Source organism: Cervus elaphus, chromosome 25 (assembly GCF_910594005.1).
Source record: "Cervus elaphus chromosome 25, mCerEla1.1, whole genome shotgun sequence".
NCBI classification, from domain to species: domain Eukaryota; kingdom Metazoa; phylum Chordata; class Mammalia; order Artiodactyla; family Cervidae; genus Cervus; species Cervus elaphus.
Window position 1 is genome coordinate 18466135 of NC_057839.1, and position 25110 is coordinate 18491244.

At 38.2% G+C, this 25110-nt stretch overlaps 1 protein-coding gene across 6 annotated transcripts in view; it reads right to left on the reverse strand.

Moving 5' to 3' along the window:
• The window catches only part of RNF180 (ring finger protein 180), a 450665-nt gene that overhangs the window by 228869 nt on the left and 196686 nt on the right, over positions 1-25110 (reverse strand). For all 6 annotated transcript variants that reach the window (XM_043887817.1, XM_043887816.1, XM_043887818.1 and 3 more), the window contains one exon: positions 4262-4396. In XM_043887817.1, the coding sequence (XP_043743752.1) occupies positions 4262-4396 (135 nt within the window). The remainder of the gene's footprint in view (positions 1-4261; positions 4397-25110) is intronic.

Consider the following 25110-nt stretch of genomic DNA (forward strand, 5'->3'; position numbering starts at 1 on the left):
TGCAAAAGACATTTGTATAGTTTAAAGAAGTCTTTAAAGAGATGCAAACACCAATACATACACCCACTACCCAGTTTAAGGAGTACATTACCACTACTTTAAAAACCCGCTCAGGATCCCCCTCTAATTACACATTCCTCCTTCTCCCTGGAGTTAACAGTGATATTGAATTATTCCTGAGACAGGCTTTTAATAGGTTTAAAATATGTATGTTTTATGTGCATATAATATAAAACCTCCTAGAGAACCAGAAAGATTTTTCAATTCTGTATCACTCTCTTCCACAACCTATCTTAGTGCAGTGTTTGAATTTCTCTTGCTCATGATACCCTGAGGGAGGAGCAAAGGCACGAAAGAGAGTGTGGGGGTCAGAACTCTCACTGTCAGATTCAATTTTAACTGCACTGCTTAGTAACAGTATAATCAGGCTCAATTTATTTAATCATCTGTGGTTCAGTTTCCTTATCTATAAAAAGGAGATGATAGCATATTTCCTTCAAGATAATCTTTCTATCTTTATACTATAAGGAATGAATAATATAAAACATTTAAAACAATGCTTAACTAATAAGCAGAAGATTAAGAAGAGGTGGCAAGAATACACAGAAGAACTATAAAAAAAGATCCTCATAACCCAGTTAACCACAATGGTATGATCCCTCACCTAGAGCCAGACATCCTGGAATGCAAAGTCAAGTGGGGTTTAGGAACCATCACTACAAACAAAGCTAGTGGAGGTGATGGAATTCCAGTTGAGCTATTTCAAATCCTGAAAAGATGATGCTGTGAAAGTGCTACACTCAATATGCCAGCATTTGGAAAACTCAGCAGTGGCCACAGGACTGCAAAAGGTCAGTTTTCATTCCAATCCCAAAGAATGCTCAAACTACCACACAATTGCACTCATCTCACACGCTAGGAAAGTAATGCTCAAAATTCTCCAAGGCAGGCTTCAAAAGAACATGAACCATGAACTTTGAGATGTTCAAACTGGATTTAGAAAAGGCAGAGGAACCAGAGATCAAATTGCCAACATCCACTGGATCATCAAAAAAGCAAGAGAGTTCCACAAAAATATCTGCTTCTGCTTTATTGACTACACCAAAGTCTTTGACTGTGTGGATCACAACAAACTGTAAGTTTGTTCTTCAAGAGATGAGAATACCAGACCACCTGACCTGCCTCCTGAGAAATCTGTATGCAGATCAAGAAGCAACAGTTAGAACCAGACATGCAAAAATGGACTGGTTCCAAATTGGGAAAGGAGTACGTCAAGGCTATATACTGTCATCTGCTTATTTAACCTATATGCAGAGTACATCATGCGAAATGTCAGGCTGGATGAACCACAAGCTGGAATCAAGTCTACCGGGAGAAATATCAATAACCTCAGATATGCAGATGATACCACCCTTATGGCAGAAAGTGAAGAAGAACTAAAGAGCCTCTTGATGAAAGTGAAAAGAAGAGAGTGAAAAAGCTGGCTTAAAGCTCAACATTCAGAAAACAAAGATCAGGGCATCTGATCCCATCACTTCATGGCAAATAGATGGGGAAACAATGGAAACAGTGAGAGACTTTATTTTTGGGGGCTCCAAAATCCCTGCAGATGGTGACTGCAGCCATGAAATTAAGACATTTGCTCCTTAGAAGAAAAGTTATGACCAACCTAGACAGCATATTTAAAAGCAGAGACATTACTTAGCTGACAAAGGTCCATCTAGTCAAAGCTATGGTTTTTCCAGTAGTCATCTATGGATGAGAGCTGGACTATAAAGAAATCTGAGCACCAAATAATTGATGGTTTTGAACTGTGGTGTTGGAGAAGACTCCTGAGAGTCCCTTGGACTGCAAGGAGATCCAACCAGTCAATCATAAGGGAAATCAGTCCTGAATAGTCATTGGAAGGACTGATGCTGAAGCTGAAACTCCAGTACTTTGGCCACCTGATACGAAGAACTGACTCATTGGAAAAGATCCTGATGCTGGGAAAGATTGAAGGCAGGAGGAGAAGGTGACCACAGAAGATGAGATGGTTGGATGGCATCACCAACTGGATGGACATGAGTTTGAGCAAGCTCTGGGAGTTGGTGATGGACAGGGAGGCCTGGTGTGCTGCAATCTATGGGGTCGCAAAGAGTCGGACATGACTGAGCAACTGAGCCGAACTAAGTAATAAGCATCAAAAAATGTATTGGACATCATTATCACTAGGGAAAAGCAAATTAAGCACATAATGATATACCACTATATCTACCACAATGTCCAAAATTACAATGTCTGAAAATACCACATGTACAGAAAGATATTGAGCAACTAGAATTCTCATCATTGCTGTTAGAAATGAACATTTTTTTGGAAAACTACAAGCAGTTTCTAAAATCCTTAAAATACACCTACTGTATAATTCCTATATATATACATCAAAAAGAAGTAACAAAACACAAACACAGTCTTTTATAAGAATACTGATAGCAGCTTTATTCATAACCCCAAAATGAAAATTATATCTATCAGCATACAAAATTGATAAACTGTGGAATATTCATTAATGGCATACTACTCAGGAAAAAGGAAGCAAACTACTACATACAAAACATAAATGAACCTCTAAAACATTATGTTGAGCAAAGTAAGTCAGGTACAAAAGAGTATATGATTTCATTTGAATGAAGGTCAGGAACAGGCAAAACTAGTCGACAGTGATAGATATTAATACAGTGGTTTCCATGTGAGGGGGTGAATATTGCCTGAAAACAGACGAGAGATTTCTGGGGTGATGAAAACATCATACATCTTGATCTGATTCATAGCGGGGCTGAAAAAATTTATCTATAAAAATTTTTTTTATAAAAAGCTATACTATACCCAATAAATACTCACCATGAAAAGTTTTATTCCCCTAATTAAAATGTTTTCAGTTTTTTAAAATTATCTGACATGCAGTAAGCATGTAACCAAAGTCTTTCACTATTACCACTTCAAGTTGGCTAATCTGTTTAGAGTGGATAGGAAATAATCATGATCAAATGAGGCAAAAAAAAAAAGCAAGTCACTCAAAGAAGGGGAAAACAATGACAGGTAATTATAACCACTCTCTGCTAAACTGAGAATTCCCGGTGAAGTCCATGGATAACTATCTAGTATGGATTTCTTTGATACTGCCTCTTGCATATTGCTCTCAGTGTATTCATATGTATATATGTAATCAGTTCAGTTCAGTCGCTCAGTCCTCTCCAACTCTTTGCACCCCCATGGACTGCAGCACACCAGGCCTCCCTGTCCATCACCAACTCCCAGAGTTTGCTCAAACTCATGTCCATCCAGTTGGTGATGCCATTAAATCATCTCATCCTCTGTTGTCCCCGTCTCCTCCTGCCTTCAATCTTTCCCAGCATCAGGATCTTTTCCAATGAGTCAGTCCTTCACATCAGGTGGCCAAAGTACTGGAGTTTCAGCTTCAGTATCAGTCCTTCCAATGAATATTCAGGACTGATTTCCTTTACGATTGACTGGTTGGATCTCCTTGCAGTCCAAGGGACTCTCAAGAGTCTTCTCCTTTGACTGTGTAATATATACACCTATATAAACATACAGGTGTATAAATAATATATGTCTAATATATATTGGGGCTTCACAGGTGGCACAGTGGTAAAGAATCCATTTGCCAAAGGAGGAGACACAGAGATACAAGTTCGGTCCCTGCATGGAAAAGATCCCCTGGAGAAGGAAACAGTAACCCACTTCAGTATTCTTGACTGTGAAATCCCACGGACAAAACAGCCAGGCAGGCTGTGCATGGGGTTTCAAAAGAGTCGGACATGACTGAGCGACTAAATAACAACAAAATCAACAACAATACATGTGTTATATATATACTTATATATATATATATTTTTTTTTATATGCTAAAAACATTTTCTACTTTTTTTTTAATTTCATTGTGTGGTGATGTCTAAGGTTCACTCACAGTAGGGATAAAAAAAAAAAAAACATGGACTATTATCTTCAACTTAGGTCTGTGATACTGCACTTAAAACTTTTAAGGTCACATTATTGTTAGTAGCTGGAGGTAAAATGATGGTAACTGTGGAAGGTTGGATGCCTCTTGAATATTCACCACTCTGAACTGTTTTCTGCGGATCAGGTAAAATAAGGTAAAAGCTGTCAGGTATGGAGGGATATGGGTGCATGTGTAGACGTGTCCCCAGCATCCTATACTAGGAAATCATTTGAAGATGATACAGTTACCAGTACTCACCTTAGTCACTTGATTCTCAAGATATTCCATGAAACAACCAGAACTTGCTATACATTTTCTACATTTCCAACAACGAAGAATACTTATGTCTTCTTGATTATGGTTTTTAGTTATCAATTCTTTACTTCTCTTCATCTGTGGAAAAATTAATGCATTTTTAGAATGTTAAACCACGTCAGATTAAACCTGATTTTCTAAACCCTGTGAACAGCATTAGCTACATCTGTACCAGAAAGAATTATCATTTATTGAGGTACCTACTACTATTAGGCTATGGGCGCTCAATAAACTACATCCATGATTAATCATGACAATGATACAGTATATTAGTGACTACCAGCTTACTTTTGTAAAACATTTTATTTCTTTCCATCTGTCTTCACTAGAAGTAAAAGGCAACTGCCGAAGAGTTAAAGTTACTGCAGTTAAAAGGGTCATAACAAAGAATTTTATTCTTATAAATAGGATGCTTTGAATAGTCACAGCATTAAATTTTAAATATAATAGGATTTACTGAGTTATAGTTAATTCTGTGAAATTTGAAAGTAACTGCTTCAAATTAATGGGAAAAATCCTGTATCCAAAATGCAATAATTTTTCTTGTATATTGTATTCAGTGGAACAATATTATATCTTGTGGTACGTTCAATCAAACAAAAAGACTTAGATAATAACCCTACCATTTCTTTTTTTTTTTTTCCTTTATTTATTTTTTTTCCAGTGGGTTTTGTCATACATTGATATGAATCAGCCATAGATTTACACCTATTCCCCATCCCGATCCCCCCTCCCACCTCCCTCTCCACCCGATTCCTCTGGGTCTTCCCAGTGCACCAGGCCCAAGCACTTGTCTCATGCATCCCACCTGGGCTGGTGATCTGTTTCACCATAGATAATATACATGCTGTTCTTTCAAAACATCCCACCCTCACCTTCTCCCACAGAGTTCAAAAGTCTGTTCTGTACTTCTGTGTCTCTTTTTCTGTTTTGCATATAGGGTTGTCGTTACCATCTTTCTAAATTCCATATATATGTGTTAGTATGATGTAATGTTCTTTATCTTTCTGGCTTACTTCACTCTGTATAATGGGCTCCAGTTTCATCCATCTCATTAGAACTGGTTCAAATGAATTCTTTTTAATGGCTGAGTAATATTCCATGGTGTCTATGTACCACAGCTTCCTTATCCATTCGTCTGCTGATGGGCATCTAGGTTGCTTCCATGTCCTGGATATTATAAATAGTGCTGTGATGAACACTGGGGTGCACGTGTCTCTTTCAGATCTGGTTTCCTCAGTGTGTATGCCCAGAAGTGGGATTGCTGGGTCATATGGCAGTTCTATTTCCATTTTTTAAAGGAATCTCCACACTGTTTTCCATAGCGGCTGTACTAGTTTGCATTCCCACCAACAGTGTAAGAGGGTTCCCTTTTCTCCACACCCTCTCCAGCATTTATTGCTTGTAGACTTTTGGATAGCAGCCATCCTGACTGGCGTGTAATGGTACTTCATTGTGGTTTTGATTTGCATTTCTCTGATAATGAGTGATGTTGAGCATCTTTTCATGTGTTTGTTAGCCATCTGTATGTCTTCTTTGGAGAAATGTCTGTTTAGTTCTTTGGCCCATTTTTTGATTGGGTCATTTATTTTTCTGGAATTGAGCTTCAGGAGTTGCTTGTATATTTTTGAGATTAATCCTTTGTCTGTTTCTTCATTTACTATTATTTTCTCCCAATCTGAGGGCTGTCTTTTCACCTTACTTATAGTTTCCTTTGTGTGCAAAAGCTTTTAAGTTTCATTAGGTCCCATTTGTTTATTTTTGCTTTTATTTCCAATATTCTGGGAGGTGGGTCATAGAGGATCTTGCTGTGGTTTATGTCGGAGAGTGTTTTGCCTATGTTCTCCTCGAGGAGTTTTATAGTTTCTGATCTTACATTTAGATCTTTAATCCATTTTGAGTTTATTTTTGCCATTTCTAAGCCTATTTTTATACCTGAGATTTTATGTCAGTACTGAGATTTAGACCAGTTTGGGGTAAGTTTCACACTAGTAAGGATTCCAAATTGCAGTGTGTTTAAGAATCCACCTGGTAACTAATCATTATTAAAAAAGGAAATGTTAATTTATTAAGCTATACACAAGGGCCTGCCTAGTTCCCTGGCCACACATCCTCATTTGTTAGCTCTTTAGTATTTCATTTACTTAACAAACATTTACTGAGAGCTAACCAACCATATGCCACACAATGAGTCAAACTCTGGAGGCACAATGATGAGCAAAACTTATTTTCTGTCACAGACCTTACTATGCTTTCTGCATCAACAGCTTTTTACCCTAGCTCATCAGAATCATTTAAGTTTTAAAAAATAGTGATGTCCAGGCCAAGCTCCACTCTGAGAAATTTTGACTTTTTCTGAGAAGGGGAGGGAGTTAGGAATGGGTACATTTTATTAAAAAGTTCCCCAGGTGATCCTCTAGTGTGGCCAGGATGAGGACAGGCTGTGTTAATGCACAAAAAAATTAACTAAAATGTACTAATAACTGCTGAAAGGACAAGAAAGGGAACATAGATGGACTTTAGCCAAGTTTAAAGGAAGGATTTGAGGAACTCTGCCTGGAAGGGCACAGCATGCCACTCTTAAAGCCACTCTAGCTCTAACCTTCAGGAGCGAGGCAGCAGTGCAGTCTCCACTGGCATCTTTAGAATCCATCTTGGCCCAGATGAACATTCCATTTAAAGTCCGTCCCCAGTGATCATCATCAACATCTTAATTTGCAAATGCCCTGACCTCCTCCTTTGCTCAGCTTCCCTCGCACTCCATCCATCTCTCAATGGTCTTCTTGGCATCTATCATCAACTCCCTTTAAACCACCAGTGGTTCCCCACCAGGACTGGGGCTTGTAGGGAGGGGCTGTATCAGAATCGACAAAGGAGAAACTCCGTATCTGCCTATACTCTCCCTCTCCCTGAGATCCATACACACCTCCCCATTTCTCCCCTTCCTTCAGGTGGTTCCACAACCCCTTGCAGTGGGATCATGCAATTAGAAAAAGCCCTATTGGTGATTCTAATAAGTTTTCACTGAAAATCTGAGAATTATACTGTGTGACAACTCTTTTATGGCAATGATTTTTAAATCTATATATCTAGTTTGAGTTTTTTCCAAAGCTCTAGTTTCAACTTCTGAATAATTTCAACTTCTGAATGTCAAATGCTATCTCTACATGAATCTTCTTTAGGGCCTTTATGCTGGCTGTTTGCTCTGTCTACCCTGTATGGTAGCCACTTGTTAGACCTGTTATTAAGCACTTGAAATGTGGCTAATCTGAACTGACATGCACAGTAAGCGTAAAACACACACTGGATTTTGAATACCATGTAGGAAAAAAAGGAATGTTAAATATCTTAATAGTTTTCATATTTATTTCATGTTGAAATAAAAATTTTAATACACTGTTAAAAATATACTGTAAAAATATTTCACGTTTCGTTTTACTTTTTGAATATCACTTCAAAGTCATATCCTCATAAGTATAGTATAAGAAGCACCTTAGGAAGCACCTAGGGAGTTTATTTAAATGTAGGTCACAGTCCAAGGAAATCTAATTCAATGTGTCTAGGGTAGGACTCTGTGTATTTAACAAGCACACTAGGTGATTCTATTACAGGTGATCTGAAGATCACACTCGGGGGGACACAATACAGTCTAAGTCTATTTGCAACAACATGAATAGACTTGCAGAGTATTAACCTTAGTGGAATAAGTATTTGACAAAGAAAGGCAAATACCCTATGCTATTACTTACCTGTAGAATCTAAAAAATAAAACAAATCAATGTATGTAACAAAAGAAAAACAGATTCACAGATATAAAGAACTTAGTAGTTACCAGTGAGGAGAAGGAAAAGGGGAAAGAGAGGATTATGGGAGTAAGAGGTACCACTATGCATAACATAGATAAGCAACAAGGATATATTGTACAGCACAGATAAATGTAGTCATTATATGGTAATAACTTTAAATAAGCATAATCTGTAAAAATACTGAATCACTATGTTGTACACCTGAAACTAACATTATAAATCAACTATGTGCTAAGTTACAGCAGTCATGTCCGACTCTTTGCGACCCTATGGACTGTAGCCTGCCAGGTTCCTCTGTTCATGGGATTCTCCAGGCAAGAATACTGGAGTGGGTTGCCATGCCCTCCCTCTAGGGGATCTTCTCAACACAAGAGATCGAACCCATGTCTCCTAGTCTCCTGCACTGGCAGGAAGGTTCTTTACCACTAGTGCCACCTGAACAACCAAAAAATCAACTATTACTTTAATTAAAAAAACAAACAGTCTAAGTTTCTTAAGATGTCAAAAAAGGTTCGTTAGGCAACACAAAGAATTCCTGTAATGGAACTGTTATGTATCTGATTGTGGTTTGCTCATAAGAATCCACACATGTGATAAGATTGCATATAACTAATACACACACACACACACACACACACACACAAGTGTATGCAACTGTTAAAATCTGAATAAAGTAGACTGTTTGAAGGGTACACAGGATTTCTCTGTGAATCTGTAATTCATAATTCACAACTGAACCTACACATATTTCAAAGTAAAAAGTTAAAAAGAAACTTTTACCATGGACATTAAAAACTTAAAATTTTAAAAACTCATAACATTTTTATCAATTTAACTGTCCTCACATATTAGTATAATCTTCTCTATCTTTTCACTATATTTTTAGCTGCATAATTTTTTATTGCCTCTTCATACAACAATTGTGCAATATTTTCTAAACAGAGAATAAAAAGATCATTTAGTCTTTCCTCTTTAAAAAACAAAAAGTCCCTTTAAATCCTTTAAAACCCAACTCCAAACTAGCTCTCAAGTCTTGGTGTCCCCTCCATGAACATTCCATACCAACACTATGCAAATCTTTGTGCAGTTTCCTAAATTTACCCTTTTCTGCTTTCCCACTTTCAAATTTGCTGTTCTCTCTTCCTGTAAATCACTTCTTTTCCTCTGAATTTAAGAAATACTTTCTATCATTTAAGGCTGAGCTCACAGTTGTCTTTTACAGACACTTCCCGGAAAACAAGTCCTCCCCCTTCTGGGTTTCCAGGCCACGTTGCATGTGCCTCAACAGCAGCACTAGCCAAGCTGTAGCACACTTATGTGTGTGTGTGTCTTATTAATTGAATGGTGATATCCTAAAAAGCACCATATTGCATTCAAACCTGCATTTTTACAATCAAATACTGTACCTGGCACCAAAAATCACAGTCACAAGTGTTCACTGAAATCAAATCAACAAGACTTGGCACCTCAGCTTATAAAAATTCTTTTTTTAATACCAAGTATTAAGTATGCCTGGATAACGAACAGGGCAAGCCAAACAGAAGTACTTTAGCAAGGGATGTGAGGAGATCAAGGAAGAAATAAAGCTGTGTTTATACACATCTAAACTTGAAAGAAGAACTAGAGGCTACCCAACGGTGATATATTTATAGGACAGCTTAGGTGATTTATTTCAGAGAATTTATGCTGAAAGGAAGAGGCCAAACACAGTTAATGAACTTATTAACAAAATGCTAGTCTTTGAGCTGATTTGAAAACAGCCTGGTTGTTGACTGCTAGTTCAAATCCATCCCTGTCTAGCTCCCTAGACACTGGTATGGGTTCTAGAAAAGAGGGGGCTGTATAAATAAACAACTGAAAACTGTTTTCTGTCTGCGAGTGTGTGTGCTCAGTTGTGCCTGACTCTTTGCAACCCTATGGAGAGTAGCCTGCCAGACTCCTCTGTTCATAGAATTTCCCAGGCAAGAAGACTGGGGTGGGTTGCCATTTTCTCCTCCAAGGGATCTTTCCAACCCAGGGATCAAAGTTGAGTCTTCTGCATCTCCTGCAGTGGCAGGCGGATTCATTACCACTGAGCCACCTAGGAAGCCCCCGTTTTCTGCTGGGGTCTAAACACTTTTGAGCAGCATACACCACGTGGCTTTAACACTTTGAGGGCCTGGAGGCAGCAACTAGAGAACTATCAAAGCAAACAGAGAAGTGATCTTGGGAAACATAACATGAAAATGAACTTAACTGCTGAACACATATGAATGTCTCATAATGACTATTACCAACATGAGCCAAGTTCTTTAATTACAGGACAGTAGTTAAGCTTATCACAGCGCATACAAGTTTTTCAAAGTGCTAATTTTTGTTTAAAAGTCAAATTTTATCACTTGCAACAAATACTGCCAAACATCCAGGTCTGAAACCCATAGCTTGTCAATCATTTGAGTAAAAATGGTATGCCATGGAAAGGTGGAGAGTTCAGCTCTCAAATAAAACTACTGAACATGGGTTTTTCTTCAACACTACCCACCATCAGCATTCAGTGTACTACAGATGTGCTTTATGCATTCTTCCCACTTTTTTCACATGAACTATTAGAAATAAATGTATTGAAAAATAAACATTTAATAAAATCAGTATTAGTTACTGCTTCAATAAATAGATTTTTTTTTAACTACATTTGTATGGCAGTGAAGAATAAAATGGCTATTAATACGTTGTGTCCGACTCTTTGCAACCCCATGGACTATAAAGTCCATGGAATTCTCCAGCCCAGAATACTGGAGTGGGTAGCCTTTTCCTTCTCCAGGGGATCTTCCCATCCCAGGGATCGAACCTAGGTCTCCCACATTACAGGCAGATTCATTACTATCTGAGCCACCAGGGAAGCCCGGGAAACTGAAGTGAGTAGCCTATCCCTTCTTCAGCGGATCTTCCCAACCCAGGAATTGAACCGGGGTCTCCTGCACTGCCGGCAGATTCTTTACCAGCTGACCTACCAGGGAAGTCAATATTGAAAAATAAAGGTTTAATAATGTCAATACTAGTTACTGCTTAAAAAACAGCTAAAAAAAAAACCAAAAACACTACATGTGTATGGCAGTGAAGATTAAGATGGCTATTAATACTGCTTGTCACCACTGCCTTGATTCTGCTAAAGGAGAAGAAGTTTTACTCACTATTGCTTTCCCATGATTAATAAAAATGATAACAGAATTTAAAAAGGTAAATAACATCTTAGTATTACCAAGAATAGTTTGCCTGACTCTCTGTGGTTCACCAGGGAGTGTGGACCACATTTTGAGAACTAGCGCTTCATGCAAAATAGCTGTTCCCAAAATGTTGCCTAGGAAAATCTTATTTTCCATCAATATCTTTTAAAATATTTAAGGACAGTTCAGTCACCCTGGAAAAACATGCTTACAACAAATTTGGCTGAAATTTTCTAAAAAGTCAGCTACTGGAATTATAATCTACACAAGGGCATTTCATTCCTTCATCTGGCTACTACCACTTATTTATGGTAAAACATTAGCCAGTGGCACAGATCAAATTCTACACTCCTGGGTCCCCAAGGTTTGCTCACCTTCTACTCTTTATTCATGAATTTAAAATTGAGATGAAGTGGAAAAAACTATAAATTATTAAAATTTATCTAAAATTAGAAAATAAGAATAAACCAACAAAATTTTGGGCTTTGCTGGTGGCTCAGGTGGTAGAGTCCACCTGCAGTGGAGGAGACCCAGGTTCCATCCCTGGGTCAGGAAGATTCCCTGGAGAAAGGAATGGCTACCCACTCCATATTCTTGCCTGGAGAATCCCATGGACAGTGGAGTCTGGCAGGGGTCTCAAAGAATCGGACATGACTGAGGGACTAACAAGTTGTAAACCTAAGACCCAAACAAAACTTTAAAAATTGAACAGACCTTGAATATCTTCTCCAAAAATCATAAAAATTGGTGGGTCCAGGCAAAAATGATCTAATTGGCAAATTTTACTAGTTCTTTAAGAAATGGATACTCTTTGTAACATATAATTGTGGAGTCCAGAAAACATAAAAAGAAGCTGACCTCTACAAATGAAACAACTTTGACACATTAACTAGACAAGGAGATATGAAACTAGATAAAGAAAATATAAGAAACTTAAATATCAATCTATGAATATGTGATAAAATCTTAAACAAATTGTTAGTCATAGAATCCATTAATGACTTAAAAGAATAATACATTTTGGCCAGATGAGATTATTTTCAGGAATTCAAAGATAATTAAAAAAAAAACAAACCAAAACCTACTCAATATATTTTACAAACTATAAGATTAAAAGAAAAAAACACATGATTATCTCAAAAGACAAAAAATAAAACCTTCAATAAAGTTCAACACTTAGTTATGATAAAAAGACACAAATACTTAGTGCCCCATAAATACAAGGAAATTTCATTAATCAGCTAAAAAGAAGACTTACTGAAAACCTTAGCAATTATAACACCTGACAAACTTTAAAAAACATTCCATGAAGGTTAGGAAGAAAACAAAGTGACAATGATGCTCACTATTTATGCATATTATTCAGTTTTAGAACACAATAGAGGAAAAGTGAAGTAGAGGTATAAGGATTTCGAAGATTTAATAAGTAAAAAAGAAATTAAGTGCCTGTGACACCATTTAGGGGCGGTGCTGCAGACATTTCCATCTTCTTAGAACTATATTGCTCATTTCTACAGGACTATCAGCTTCTCAGTCTGTGTACTTGTGAAAACTTGTGAAAATTCATCAAGCTGTACACTTGTGATCTATTTATTCTTCTGTACGTATCTTATTTCATCAATACAACTCCACACTTCCCTCTGTTTGAGAACAGCGGGTAAAGAATTCTGAACATGGAACAATGTCTACAATAACAATTTTTCATCATCTGGTCCTGGTTACACTGTCAGTTTTTATGATACATGGAAGTCAAGGAATTTCACTGAGAGAAGGAATCACAGATGTATTCTCCTACCTCTGCCTATAGTGGGGATTACTTATCTACCACCAAGGAAAAACTGGTGAATGGGGAAGATGTAGGAATGTGTCCCTGCTGCTCTCATTATAAAACTGATATATGTCAAAGATCAGTTTATTAACGTCTAATTATTTGGGCAGAGAGAGGGAAGAATAAATAGATAAAACATAGTGGAAATTTAGGGCAGTGGAACTACAGTTTATAATGTAGTGGTGGGTACAGATATTATATATTTTTCAAAATCTATAGAACTATCCAAAGTGAACCCTAATGTAAACTATAGACTTATACATCAATATTCAATCATCAATTGTAAAAAGTGTATCACACTAACACAAGTGGTTAGTAACAGGAAAAACAGTACAGAGAGAGAGGGAGTATGTGAGAGCTTTGTATACTTTCTGTACAATATTTTTGTAAAGCTAAAACTGCTCTAAAAAAGTCTGTTAATTAAAAAATATTATTTTGACATGTAATATCATTATCTACTCAAAGTTATTCATTAACAAAAAATACTTTTGTCTTGGTTCTTTAAATAATTAAAAATTGTTTTTCCTTTGAAATTTGACATCATCATTGGTTTTCTAAATGTAAGAAAAGTTTCTATGTTTTCAGTATGATACCTCTACTAGTTTACTTGGGCTGCCGTAACAGAATACCACAGACGGGGTGGCTTTAACAACAGAAATTTATTTTATCATGGCCTTTCCTCTGAGCATGTGCACTTCTGGTGTCTCTTTCTCTTCTTATAAGCGCGACAGTGCTATTAGATTAGGGCACCAATTAGATTAGGTCACCTTAGGGGCTCAGGCTTCCCGGGTGGCTTAGCAGTAAAGAACCTGCCTGTCATTGCAGGAGATGTGAGTTCAATCCCTGGGTTGGGAAGATCCCCTAGAGAAGGAAATGGCAACCCACTCCAGTATTCCTGCCTGGGAAATTTCCATGGACAGAGAAACCTGGTGGGCTACAGTTCCTGAGATCACAAACAGAGACACAGCTTAGCGATGAAACCACAGCTTATGGGCTCATTTAACCATAATTACCTCGTTAAAAGCCTATCTCCAAATGCCATCCTACTGGGTGTAAGGCCTTTAATATATGGATTTGGGAGGAGGGGAGACCATTCACTGTAGAACTTTCCCCCTTCTGGTTCCCAAAATGCATGTTTTCAGTTGAAAAATATATGCAAACTATCCTAACCATCTCAAAAGTCTTAACCCATTCCAGAATCTACTCAGCAAACTAGTGAGATGCACCAGAAACTGCAATGCCTGCAGTTGGCATTGGTCAAAACAAAGGGCCCAATACTCCACAACGTCTGACCTCATGTCACACAACCAATGCTTCAAAAGTTGAACAAATTGAGCTATAAAGTTCTGCCTCGTCCACAATATTCACCTGATCTCATGCCAACTGACTACCACTTCTTCAAGCATCTGGACAACTTTTTGCAGGGAAAATGCTTCCACACCCAGCAGGAGGCAGAAAATGCTTTCCAAGAGCTCATCAAATCCCAAAGCACAGATTTTTATACTACAGTAATAAACTTATTTCTTGTTGGCAAAAATGTGTTGATTGTAATGGCTCCTATTTTGATTAATAAAGATGTGTTAGCCAAGTTATAATGATTTAAAATTCATGGTCTGAAACTACAACTACATTTGCAGCAACCTAATACATTACACGTAAGGTTCAACAATGACTCTCTGGTTCAGAGCTGTGCCTGCGGGCCCACTAAGGTGGTGGCTTTGTCTTCTGCCCACTGTCATGTGTGGCCTCATACCCTTGCCACAGGAGGCAGCCTTGCCCCTGAGGCCATGTGCAGGGACATGGCGCAATGAAACTGAGGAGGTGGCTCCACTTTGAAACTCAGGAGGGGACAACTTCACCCTCTGGAACTGTGTGCTCTGTGCCTGTGGAGGCAATGGTGGTCCTGCTGATCTCTGAATTACTTTCAGGGTCATTTTTCCCTTTTCTTGAAGGATAAAACATATCTGCAGCTAACTCAGTCCATAACAGTACCTATGAAAGCCAAGGTAGTCCTCTCAATTTTAACATATGAGAAAGCTCATGTTTTATTGTATGTATTTCCTTTTATTGAATTCATAGAACAAAAGTCCCGGATTAAAAGAGAAAAATACTGAGTTCAAAATTTCTCAAAATGTAAAAGTCATGCAAATGAACAAGAAAGAAAAATCAAAGGTGAAATGGCCAAAGAATTTGGAGTTCCCTTATCAATTATCAATTGGGGCTTCCCTGGTGGCTCAGACGGTAAAGAATCTGCCTGAAATGCAGGAGACCTGGGTTCAATCCCTGGTTTGGGAAGACCCCTTGGAAAAGGGAATGGCAACTCACTCCAGTAGTCTTTCCTGGAGAACATCATGGACAGAGGAGCCTGGGGGGCCACACAGTCCATAGGGTCACACAGTCAGACATGACAGAGCAACTAACACACTTAAACTATCAATTATCCATATATCTCTTAAGAATTAGAACAAGGTAAAGACAAAAAGCCAATGGAGGTCAAACTGATAAAAACATGGAAGGAGCAATGCATATCAAATTAGAAATAAAGTAAAGCATTAAGCTGATTAGTTGATTCAGACCATTTCAAGACAAATATTTCTAAATTTAGGCGTCTTTTGTCTTTCTTTTGATTTTTAAGGAAAAGCTAGTTAAAATGCACTACAGATAAAGGCTACTGTCAACCTTGACTCTCAATAAGCAGCAGTCACTACCTAAATGATAAAGCACCTGTATCTAATGTCTGCTCAAGGTTGGTTTGAAAATAGGAGGTCTATGGATACATATACCAATGGGAGCACATTTAAGGCTGATGGGATTCCTCTTTAATGTGCAACCAACCTAGACACAAGCTCTTATGAAGGAATGGTGCCATGGAGAAAAACAGTCAGTCAGCCTTAGTCTGTTGCAATGATGACAGTAGTAAAAAGTCAGAACTGTTTGAGGAAATCTATTTCTTTTATATACATACTTTCTTATATATATGAAGTTAACAAAAATGTACTGTCTGGAAGAATTTTTGAGGGTATGACTACTAAAATCAGAGAGAAAATTACCTGCAGAAAAGGAATATTCTATTACTGATTAAGAAATGCTGCCCATTCCCCCCAGGGGGCTTGTATTATTAAAGATGAGTATATACTTTTCTTTGTTTAAAAGCACCGTGTTGCATTTGTAGCCATTAGACTGAGGCACAATTAGTCTACCTAAAGGCTGTATACTGGAAATGCTTGTGAGATTATGTCTCCACGAAATAAGAAACAGTAACTCTTTTGTAATACAAAGAAATGTTCTCAGTGTGAAAGAAATCTCATTTTTATGTAGGACACAGTAACATCAGAAGTAATCCATAACTATTTTGCAGAAGTGGGCTTTTAAACCAGTTACTACTCACAAATATCATATGTACTAACTCTGTTGGGAATAAGCTGCACAGGTATTATTTTGTAAAACTGATACCACGTCACCTCCCCCTTCTGATGCTGAATCTTCTTAAGTGTGTTGTGAACACAGAGAAACTGGAATAAAATGTGTTCAACTCCAAGCAGTCTACAGAAAAGAAGCATTAAGACTGCAGTCAATGGTCTGTAAAAAATTACACAAACACAAATGACTGAGTTTTCAAAGCAGCAGTCACCACACTTGTTTGTAAACTGTTTAAAAACACATCAGGACTCCAAAATTAATCTTACATTAAGCAGAAATTAAAACAGGGTTTTACAAATATAATTAGATTCCTGTGGAATTTATATGCCTTATGTAGTTCAATAGCTATTTTTAGAACATGTATTATTTAGTGAAAGTAATTCAGGATCCCTCTCATACTAGCTTTCAATCTTTGACAAGGGTATCGGATAGTTTACAGGTACAAATAGGAGACTGGATCAGGTGATTTCTAAACTGTCACTTCTGTAATTCTAGCCTTGGTAACTTCAGTGATTAAAATGGCAATTGAAGCTTCCAATTTATTAACTCTACATCTGTCTAAATCATGAATTACAGATAGGCATCTCAATTTTCTTCAGTAACTGTCAGTGTTACATACTTTGGGATTTGAATATGATAAAGTCAACTTCCAACAACTTTAACTGTTTAAATGATTCTGTATACACTTTAGTATTCACATCCAGAAATATTTTTCATGAAAAGCACCCAACTTTCATTGATAAAAAAATTATTCAATAGTTCAAATGATCTTATTGCCATCTAGTCACCTCTCACCCACCCTCCCTGTTCTTTTCCACTTCCCCTGGGCTTGCTGAATTCTTAAGACATGGCATAATGCTTATTTCACCTTAAAGAAGAAAGGTAGTTAAAATTGATGCTATAGTAGCTACCAAGTTCTTCTACACTCTCAACATAGCTTCTTAAACTACACACTTCACTTGAAGTTGAATACCAGCTTTCTATTCTTTGAAATGTCTCCTTTTCCTCACAAACAGATACTCAGTCTTGAATGCTCATTGCAATCTTTGAATCCAACTGACTCCTTTAAGAATTATTTTTTAAAAAAATCATTGAAGAAATGTAGATACTTCATAACTTCTGTATTTTGATTAATTTTGCCCATTTTAACTGCTACCACTCTGGTAAAAGAAAAAATGCATTCTTAAGATGGATGAAAGTAATAGTCTATAGTACCCATATATCCACTTATTTCTCACACACTACCTTCTCAGGGAGAAAATACATGAAAAGTTTGAAACTACATTGCTGTTGTTCAGTCACTAAGTCATGTCCAACTCTTTGTGACGCCATGAACTGTAGCACACCAGGCTTCCCTGTCCTTCACTATCTCCCGAAGTGCTCAAATTCAAGGATATTGAGTAGGTGATGCTATCTAATCATCTCATGCTCTGCTGCATTCTTCTCCTCTTGTTTTCAATGTTTCCCAGCATCAGGATCTTTTCCAATAGTCAGCTCTTTGCATCTGGTGGCCAAAGTACTGGAGCTTCAGAATCAGCCCTTCCAATGAATATTCAGGGTTGATTTCCTTAAGAATAGACTAGTTTGATCTCCTTGCAGTCCAAAGGACTCTCCAGCACCACAATTTGAAAGCATCAATTCTTTAGCACTAAGCCTTCTTTACGGTCCAACTCTCACATCCATACAAGACTACTGGATAAACCATATAAACCTTTATAATACTTTACTATGATTTTTGGGGGAAGGAAATGGCAACCCACTCCAGTACTCTTGCCTGGAGAATCCTATGGACAGAGGAGCCTGGTGGGCTACAGTCCATGGGGTCACAAAGAGTCGGAAACCACTTAGTGGCTCTCCCACACACACACACACACACACACACACACACACACGATGATTTTCACATGAATAGATACGTTGTTGATTTGAATTAGAGGCAACTGATTTTCTCACTTTGGGCACTGTTCCTTTCTGTTAGAAAGGAAATTCTAACAGATCATCTATAAACCACATTCTTCATTTCATTTAAATTCACCTATGAGTCAAATCTATGACTAATTACATTATACTGCATTATATGGGGAAACAGTCCAATTCAGAGACTAAAATATAATTAACATTTTCATATTATTCCAGTTGAGTCAATAGCTTGTCCTAATATACAAGGTGCTTCCAAAAGATTCTGCCCCCATCCTACTAAGCTCTTTCTTACTCATAATTACTTAAGATTAGAAAAGAAAAATTGGATAAAGTTGTACTTTTTAAAAAGCTACTTATTTACACTATTTTTTTATTTGCATTATGGTTTATTACAGGATACTGAATATAGTCACTGTAGTATACTGTTGAACCTTGCTGTTTTTTTATACATAAAGTAGCACTTTTTAAATGACTTACAAGATTTAGTTTTAAATAAGATTCTCTGAGTATAAAGCAGAAATGTGGTTATGAAACTACAAATTTAACTCTTCTACTAGATAAACTCCATTATAATGGAAAAATGTTCCTACAGTAATCCAGTCAAAACATAAAGCTCCAACTGGGGTGATAGCAGTGGTAATGGTAAATAATTGTCAAATTCTGGATATATATTGAAGGCAGAACAGACAGGACTTCTAGACAGATTGAATATGGGTTCTAAGAGAAAAGAGAATCGAGGACAGTTCCAATGAAAGCAACTGTAAGGACAGAACTGCCATCAACAGACATGGGGAGAGACACGGGCAGAACAGAAGGGGCACACGAGGAGTTTTGGATGTATTACGTTTGAGATTCAACTTTCACATAGATCTGTTGAGTATAAGTTGTATTCAAGAATCTGGAGTTTTGACAAGTGTCTGAGCAGAAGCTTTAAACACAGCTGTTCTCTAAGTCATGATAAAGGATGAGGTCTATAATGCTGCAAGTACTGATAGAGAAGAGGACAGAATCCTTACCCCTGGGCTCACATAAATTTTCTGGGGATCTAAATTTCCATTCAGTTATGTCTTATTTACTTCCCCCTGAGTTTTGTAATTTTAGAATATGAATTCATCTTTACCATGAGACAAGCATGGGACTTTCTTGAGGACTTGCTCCTCCAGAAAGAACAGTTCCACACTGTATCTTCCAGGTGTGTAAGGGACATCACCAGCATAGGAATAGTTTTTTAGGTAAGTTTCTCAGTTTGGGGCTCCTTGGCTCACTCTATTAGTGTAAATCCAAGAGCTAAAATGTGAAGCTAAGGATTCTCAGGTGATTTGAAGGATGTCAGAATTAAAAATGAATAAATATGGGAAAAGAATCTATAGACCATTTCTGGGTAATCAAATAGTGAGGAAAAATCCTTCAGTTTACAGATCATGCTAATAAATGTAGGATGATTAATATAATCACCATTTTCAACTCCTAATGAAATGATGGATTTAGGGGAAGAAATCAATGGATACATCTACTATAAACGTTAGGGAAAAGGGATGAACATTTCCCAATGTATGTATAAGGCTGGGATTCCCTGTTGGCTCAGATGGTAAAGAATCTACCTGCTATGCAGGAGACCTGAGATCTTCTGCAGGAAGATCGCTGCAGAAGGGAATGGCAACCCACTCCAGTATTCTTGCCTGGAGAAGCTGGTGGACAGAGGATCCTGGTAGGTTACAGTCTATGGGGTCGCAAAGAGTCAGACATGACTGAGTGACTCAGGGCTGTTACCACCTGAACTCAAAGATTAATCTTAATATCACTGAAAATAGAACAACTATACTGGTTAGCTAGGGCTAACAAAACAAAATACCACCGACTGGGTGGCTTTAACAACAGATTTTTTTTTTCCCCCCACAGTTCTGGAACTAGAAGTCTAAGATCAAGGGGCCATCAGGGTTGGTTTCTCTGAAGGCTCTCTCCTTGGGTTTTAGACGGCTGCCTTCTCATGCATCCCTCCATGACCTTTCTTCTGTAGGCACGTATCCTGGGGTCTTTTTGCAAGCCCAAATTTCCTCTACTTATAAGGACACTCGATGGACATGAGTTTGAGCAAACTCCAGGAGATAGTGAAGGACAGGGATGACCGGCGTGCTGCAGTCCACGGGGTCTGAGTCAGACACTACTGAGTGACTGAACAACAAAACAAGGACACCAGTCCGACAGGACTGAGTCTACCCAAACAGCCTCATTCCAACTTAATCACACTTTAAAGACCTTATATCCAAATACAGTTACCCCCTGAGGTACTTACTGGGAATTAACTCTTCAATATACGAATTTGGAAGGGATACAATTCACATTATACCAACCACCAAACATCTTGTGCCTCCTGCTAAAATGTAATTGGAAGTATTTAGCACCATCTCTAAAGTATTCTTAAAATAATGACCATAATAGCCTGAACTGAATTAAACAATTAAATCTAAGAACCACTTTATTTACTATATGAATAGATGAATGTGCTAAATGACATTCAGTTCAGTTCACTCACTCAGTCATGTCCAAGTCTTTGTACCCCATGGACTGCAGCACACCAGGCTTCCCTGTCCATCACCAACTCCCGAAGCTTGCTCAAATTCATTTCCATCAAGTCTGTGATGCCATCCAACCATTGCATCCTCTGTCATTCCCTTCTCCTCCCACCTTCAATCTTGCCTAGACTCAGGGTCTTCTCCAATGAGTCAGTTCTTTGCATCAGGTGGCCAAAGTATTGGAGTTTCAGCATCAGTTCTTCCAATAAATATTCAGGACTGATTCCCTTTAGGAGTAACTGGTTGGATCTCCTTGCAGTTCAAGGGACTCTCAAGAGTCTTCTCCAACACCACAGTTCAAAAGCATCAATTCTTTGGTGCTCAGCTTTCTTTATAGTCCAACTCTTACATCCATACATGACCACTGGAAAAACCATAGCTTTGACTAGATGGGCTTTTGTTGGCAAAGTAATGTCTCTGCTTTTTAATATGCTGTCTAGGTTGGTCATAGCTTTTCTATGGCTGCAGTCACCACCTGCAGTAATTTTGGAGCCCAAAATAATGAAGTCTCTCACTGTTTCTGTTGTTTCCCCATCTATTTGCAATGAAGTGATGGGACTGGATGTCATGATCTTAGTTTTCTGAATGCTGAGCTTTAAGCCAACTTTTTCACTCTCTCTCACTTTCATCAAGAGGCTTTCATCAAGTGAAGTTCTTCACTTTCTGCCGTAAGAGTGGTGTCATCTGTGTATCTGAGGTTATTGATATTTCTCCCGGGAAACTTGATTCCAGCTGTGCTTCATCCAGCCCGGCATTTCTCAAGATGCACTTTTCATATAAGGTAAATAAGCAGGGTGTCAATATATAGCCTTGATGTACTCCTTTCCCAATTTGGAACCAGTCTGTTGTTCCATGTCTGGTTCTAACAGTTGCTTCTTGACCTGCAAACAGATTTCTCAGGAGGCAGGTCAGGTGGTCTGGTATTCCTAGCTCTTGAAGAATTTTCCAGTTTGCTATATCCACACAGTCAAAGGCTTTGGTGTAGTCAATAAAGCAGATGTTTTTCTGGAACTCCCTTGCTTTTTCGATGATCCAACAGATGTTGGCAATTTGATCTCTGGTTCCTCTGAATCCAGCCTGAACATCTGGAAGTTCACAGTTAACTTACTGTTGAAGTCTGGATTGGAGAATTGTGAGCATTACTTTACTAGCATGTGAGATGAGTGAAATTGTGCAGTAGTTGAAATGACATTATGAGGCTTTAAAACTAGCCCAGTACGGGATGTGGTTAATTCTACAACTTGGTTTTATCAGCAAATTAATTTTAAAAGAGAGAGGAGATTCTAAATTCAAACAAATCAACTCTAAGAAAAATATTTTTGAGACGACCAGGGAAAATTTTACATGAATTAGGTATTAGATGATACTAAAGAACTGTTAACTTCATTGGACATAATATATAAAAACTGTTCTGTTTTTTAAAGGTCTTTAGGCCAGAGTCAGACATGACTGAAGCAACTTAGCAGCAGAAGCAGGCTAGAGATAAATATTCTAATTTTGACCATTTACAAGCAAAATTATATAATGCAGAAACAAATCAATGTAATGCAGAAAAATGAAACAAAAATGGAAGAGTAACTACTAAGCTGGCTGATGGATACATAATGATTCATTATACTAGTCCTCTACTTTTGTGTATGCTTCAAATCTTTCATAAAAAGATTTTTAAAAAACTGAATAGAATTTTCAGATGAGACTTTACCATCTACTCAGAGACAATGCCAATATAGACTTCCTCATTATCTTTATCACTGGACCACTTTTTTTTTTTTTTTAATAATCTACTATTCTATTGAAAATGCTGTCTTTTCAAGTCCTGACTTTACTCAGGGGTCTCAATTCCCAACTCCCTGCTTCATTTGTACCCAAGGCCTTGGTCTCCTGTTTAACTATGAGTATTAAACCCAAGTCACCGTATTAGTGAACCTAGCAAGCTCACCCTAACACTAAGGGTAGACTTTATGTCATGTGTCTACTTGCCAAGCTCTCTCCACCTTTCTTCTTTTTAGCTCCTGAGCTCTCTTTCAAATACCTTGTTACAAGCTCATCTATGCATTTATGTTCAGTTCAGTTCAGTCGCTCAGTTGTGTCCGACTCTTTGCAGCCCCATGAATCCCAGCATGCCAGGCCTCCCTGTTCATCACCAACTCCCAGAGTTCACTCAAACTCATGCCCATCGATTCGGTGATGCCATCCAGCCATCTCATCCTCTGTCGTCCCCTTCTCCTCCTGCCCCCAATCCCTCCCAGCATCAGGGTCTTTTCTAATGAGTCAACTCTTCGCATGAGGTGGCCAAAGTATTGGAGTTTCAGCTTCAGCATCAGTCCTTCCAATGAACACCCAGGACTGATCTCCTTTAGGATGGACTGGTTGGATCTCCTTGCAGTCCAAGGGACTCTCAAGAGTCTTCTCCAACACCACAGTTCAAAAGCATCAATACTTCGGCACTCAGCTTTCTTCACAGTCCAACTCTCACATCCATACATGACCACTGGAAAAACCATAGCCTTGACCAGACGGACCTTTGTTGGCAAAGTAATGTCTCTGCTTTTTAATATGCTATCTAGGTTGGTCATAGCTTTCCTTCCAAGGAGTAAGCGTCTTTTAATTTCATGGCTGCAGTCACCATCCGCAGTGATTTTGGAGCCCCAGAAAATAAAGTCTGACACTGTTTCCACTATCTCCCCATCTATTTCCCATGAGGTGATGGGACCAGATGCCATGATCTTAGTTTTCTGAATGTTAAGCTTTAAGTCAACTTTTTCACTCTCCTCTTTCACTTTCATCAAGAGGCTTTTTAGTTCCTCTTCACTCTTTGCCATAAGGGTGGTGTTATCTGCATATCTGAGGTTAATGATATTTCTCCCAGCAATCTTGATTCCAGCTTGTACTTCATCCAGCCCAGCATTTCTCATGATGTACTCTGCATAGAAGTTAAATAAGCAGGGTAACAGTATACAGCCTTGACATACTCCATTTCCTATTTGGAACCAGTCTGTTGTTCCACATCCAGTTCTAACTGTTGCTTCCTGACCTGCATACAGGTTTCTCAAGAGGCAGGTCAGGTGGTCTGGTATTCCCATCTCTTGAAGAATTTTCCGCAGTTTATTGTGATCCACACAGTCAAAGGCTTTGGTGTAGTCAATAAAGCAGAAATAGTTGTTTTTCTGGAACTCTCTTGCTTTTTCGATGATTCAGCAGATATTGCCAATTTGATCTCTGGTTCCTCTGCCTTTTCTAAAACCAGCTTGAACATCTGGAAGTTCTCGGTTCACGTATTGCTGAAGCCTGGCTTAGAGAATCTTGAGCATTACTTTACTAGCGTGTGAGATGAGTGCAATTTGTGGTAGTTTAAGCATTCTTTGGGATTGCCTTTCTTAGGGATTGGAATGAAAACTGACCTTTTCCAGTCCTGTGGCCACTGCTGAGTTTTCCAAATTTGCTGGCATATTGAGTGCAGCACTTTAACAACATCATCTTTCAGGATTTGAAATAGCTCAACTGGAATTCCATCACATCAACTAGCTTTGTTAGTAGTGTTTTATGTAGTACATATCAAATATTTCTAGATAAGTTCTAATACTTGCAGCATAGCTCGTCAGATTATCATAACCAGGTGCTTCCTCTCTGTTAAGCACTGTAAGAAAAACTTCTAATTTCAGTTATTTGGCAATGCCACTCAGAGTTCTGGTAATGTTCCTTACGATATGTTCTGAAAACATCCAAAACCCTGAAGGGAAAGGACAAAGGGAGAAAGAAGAATGAAAATGTATTGAGGAGAAAAGAATCCTTGCCAGCTGTTTCAAAAAGGTGAAAAGGTTGATCCCTGGGTCAGGAAGATTCCCTGAAGGAGGAAATAGCAACCCACTCTAGTATTCTTGCCTGGAAAACCCCATGGACTGTAGCCCACAGGCTCCTCTGTCCATGGGGTTGCAGAGAGTTGGACAGGACTGAGCAAACAACAAAACAAAAATAATCATGTTCCTGAGGATTTGTTCTGAAAACATCAGAATCCAGAAGGGAAAGGGAAAAGTGAGAAAGG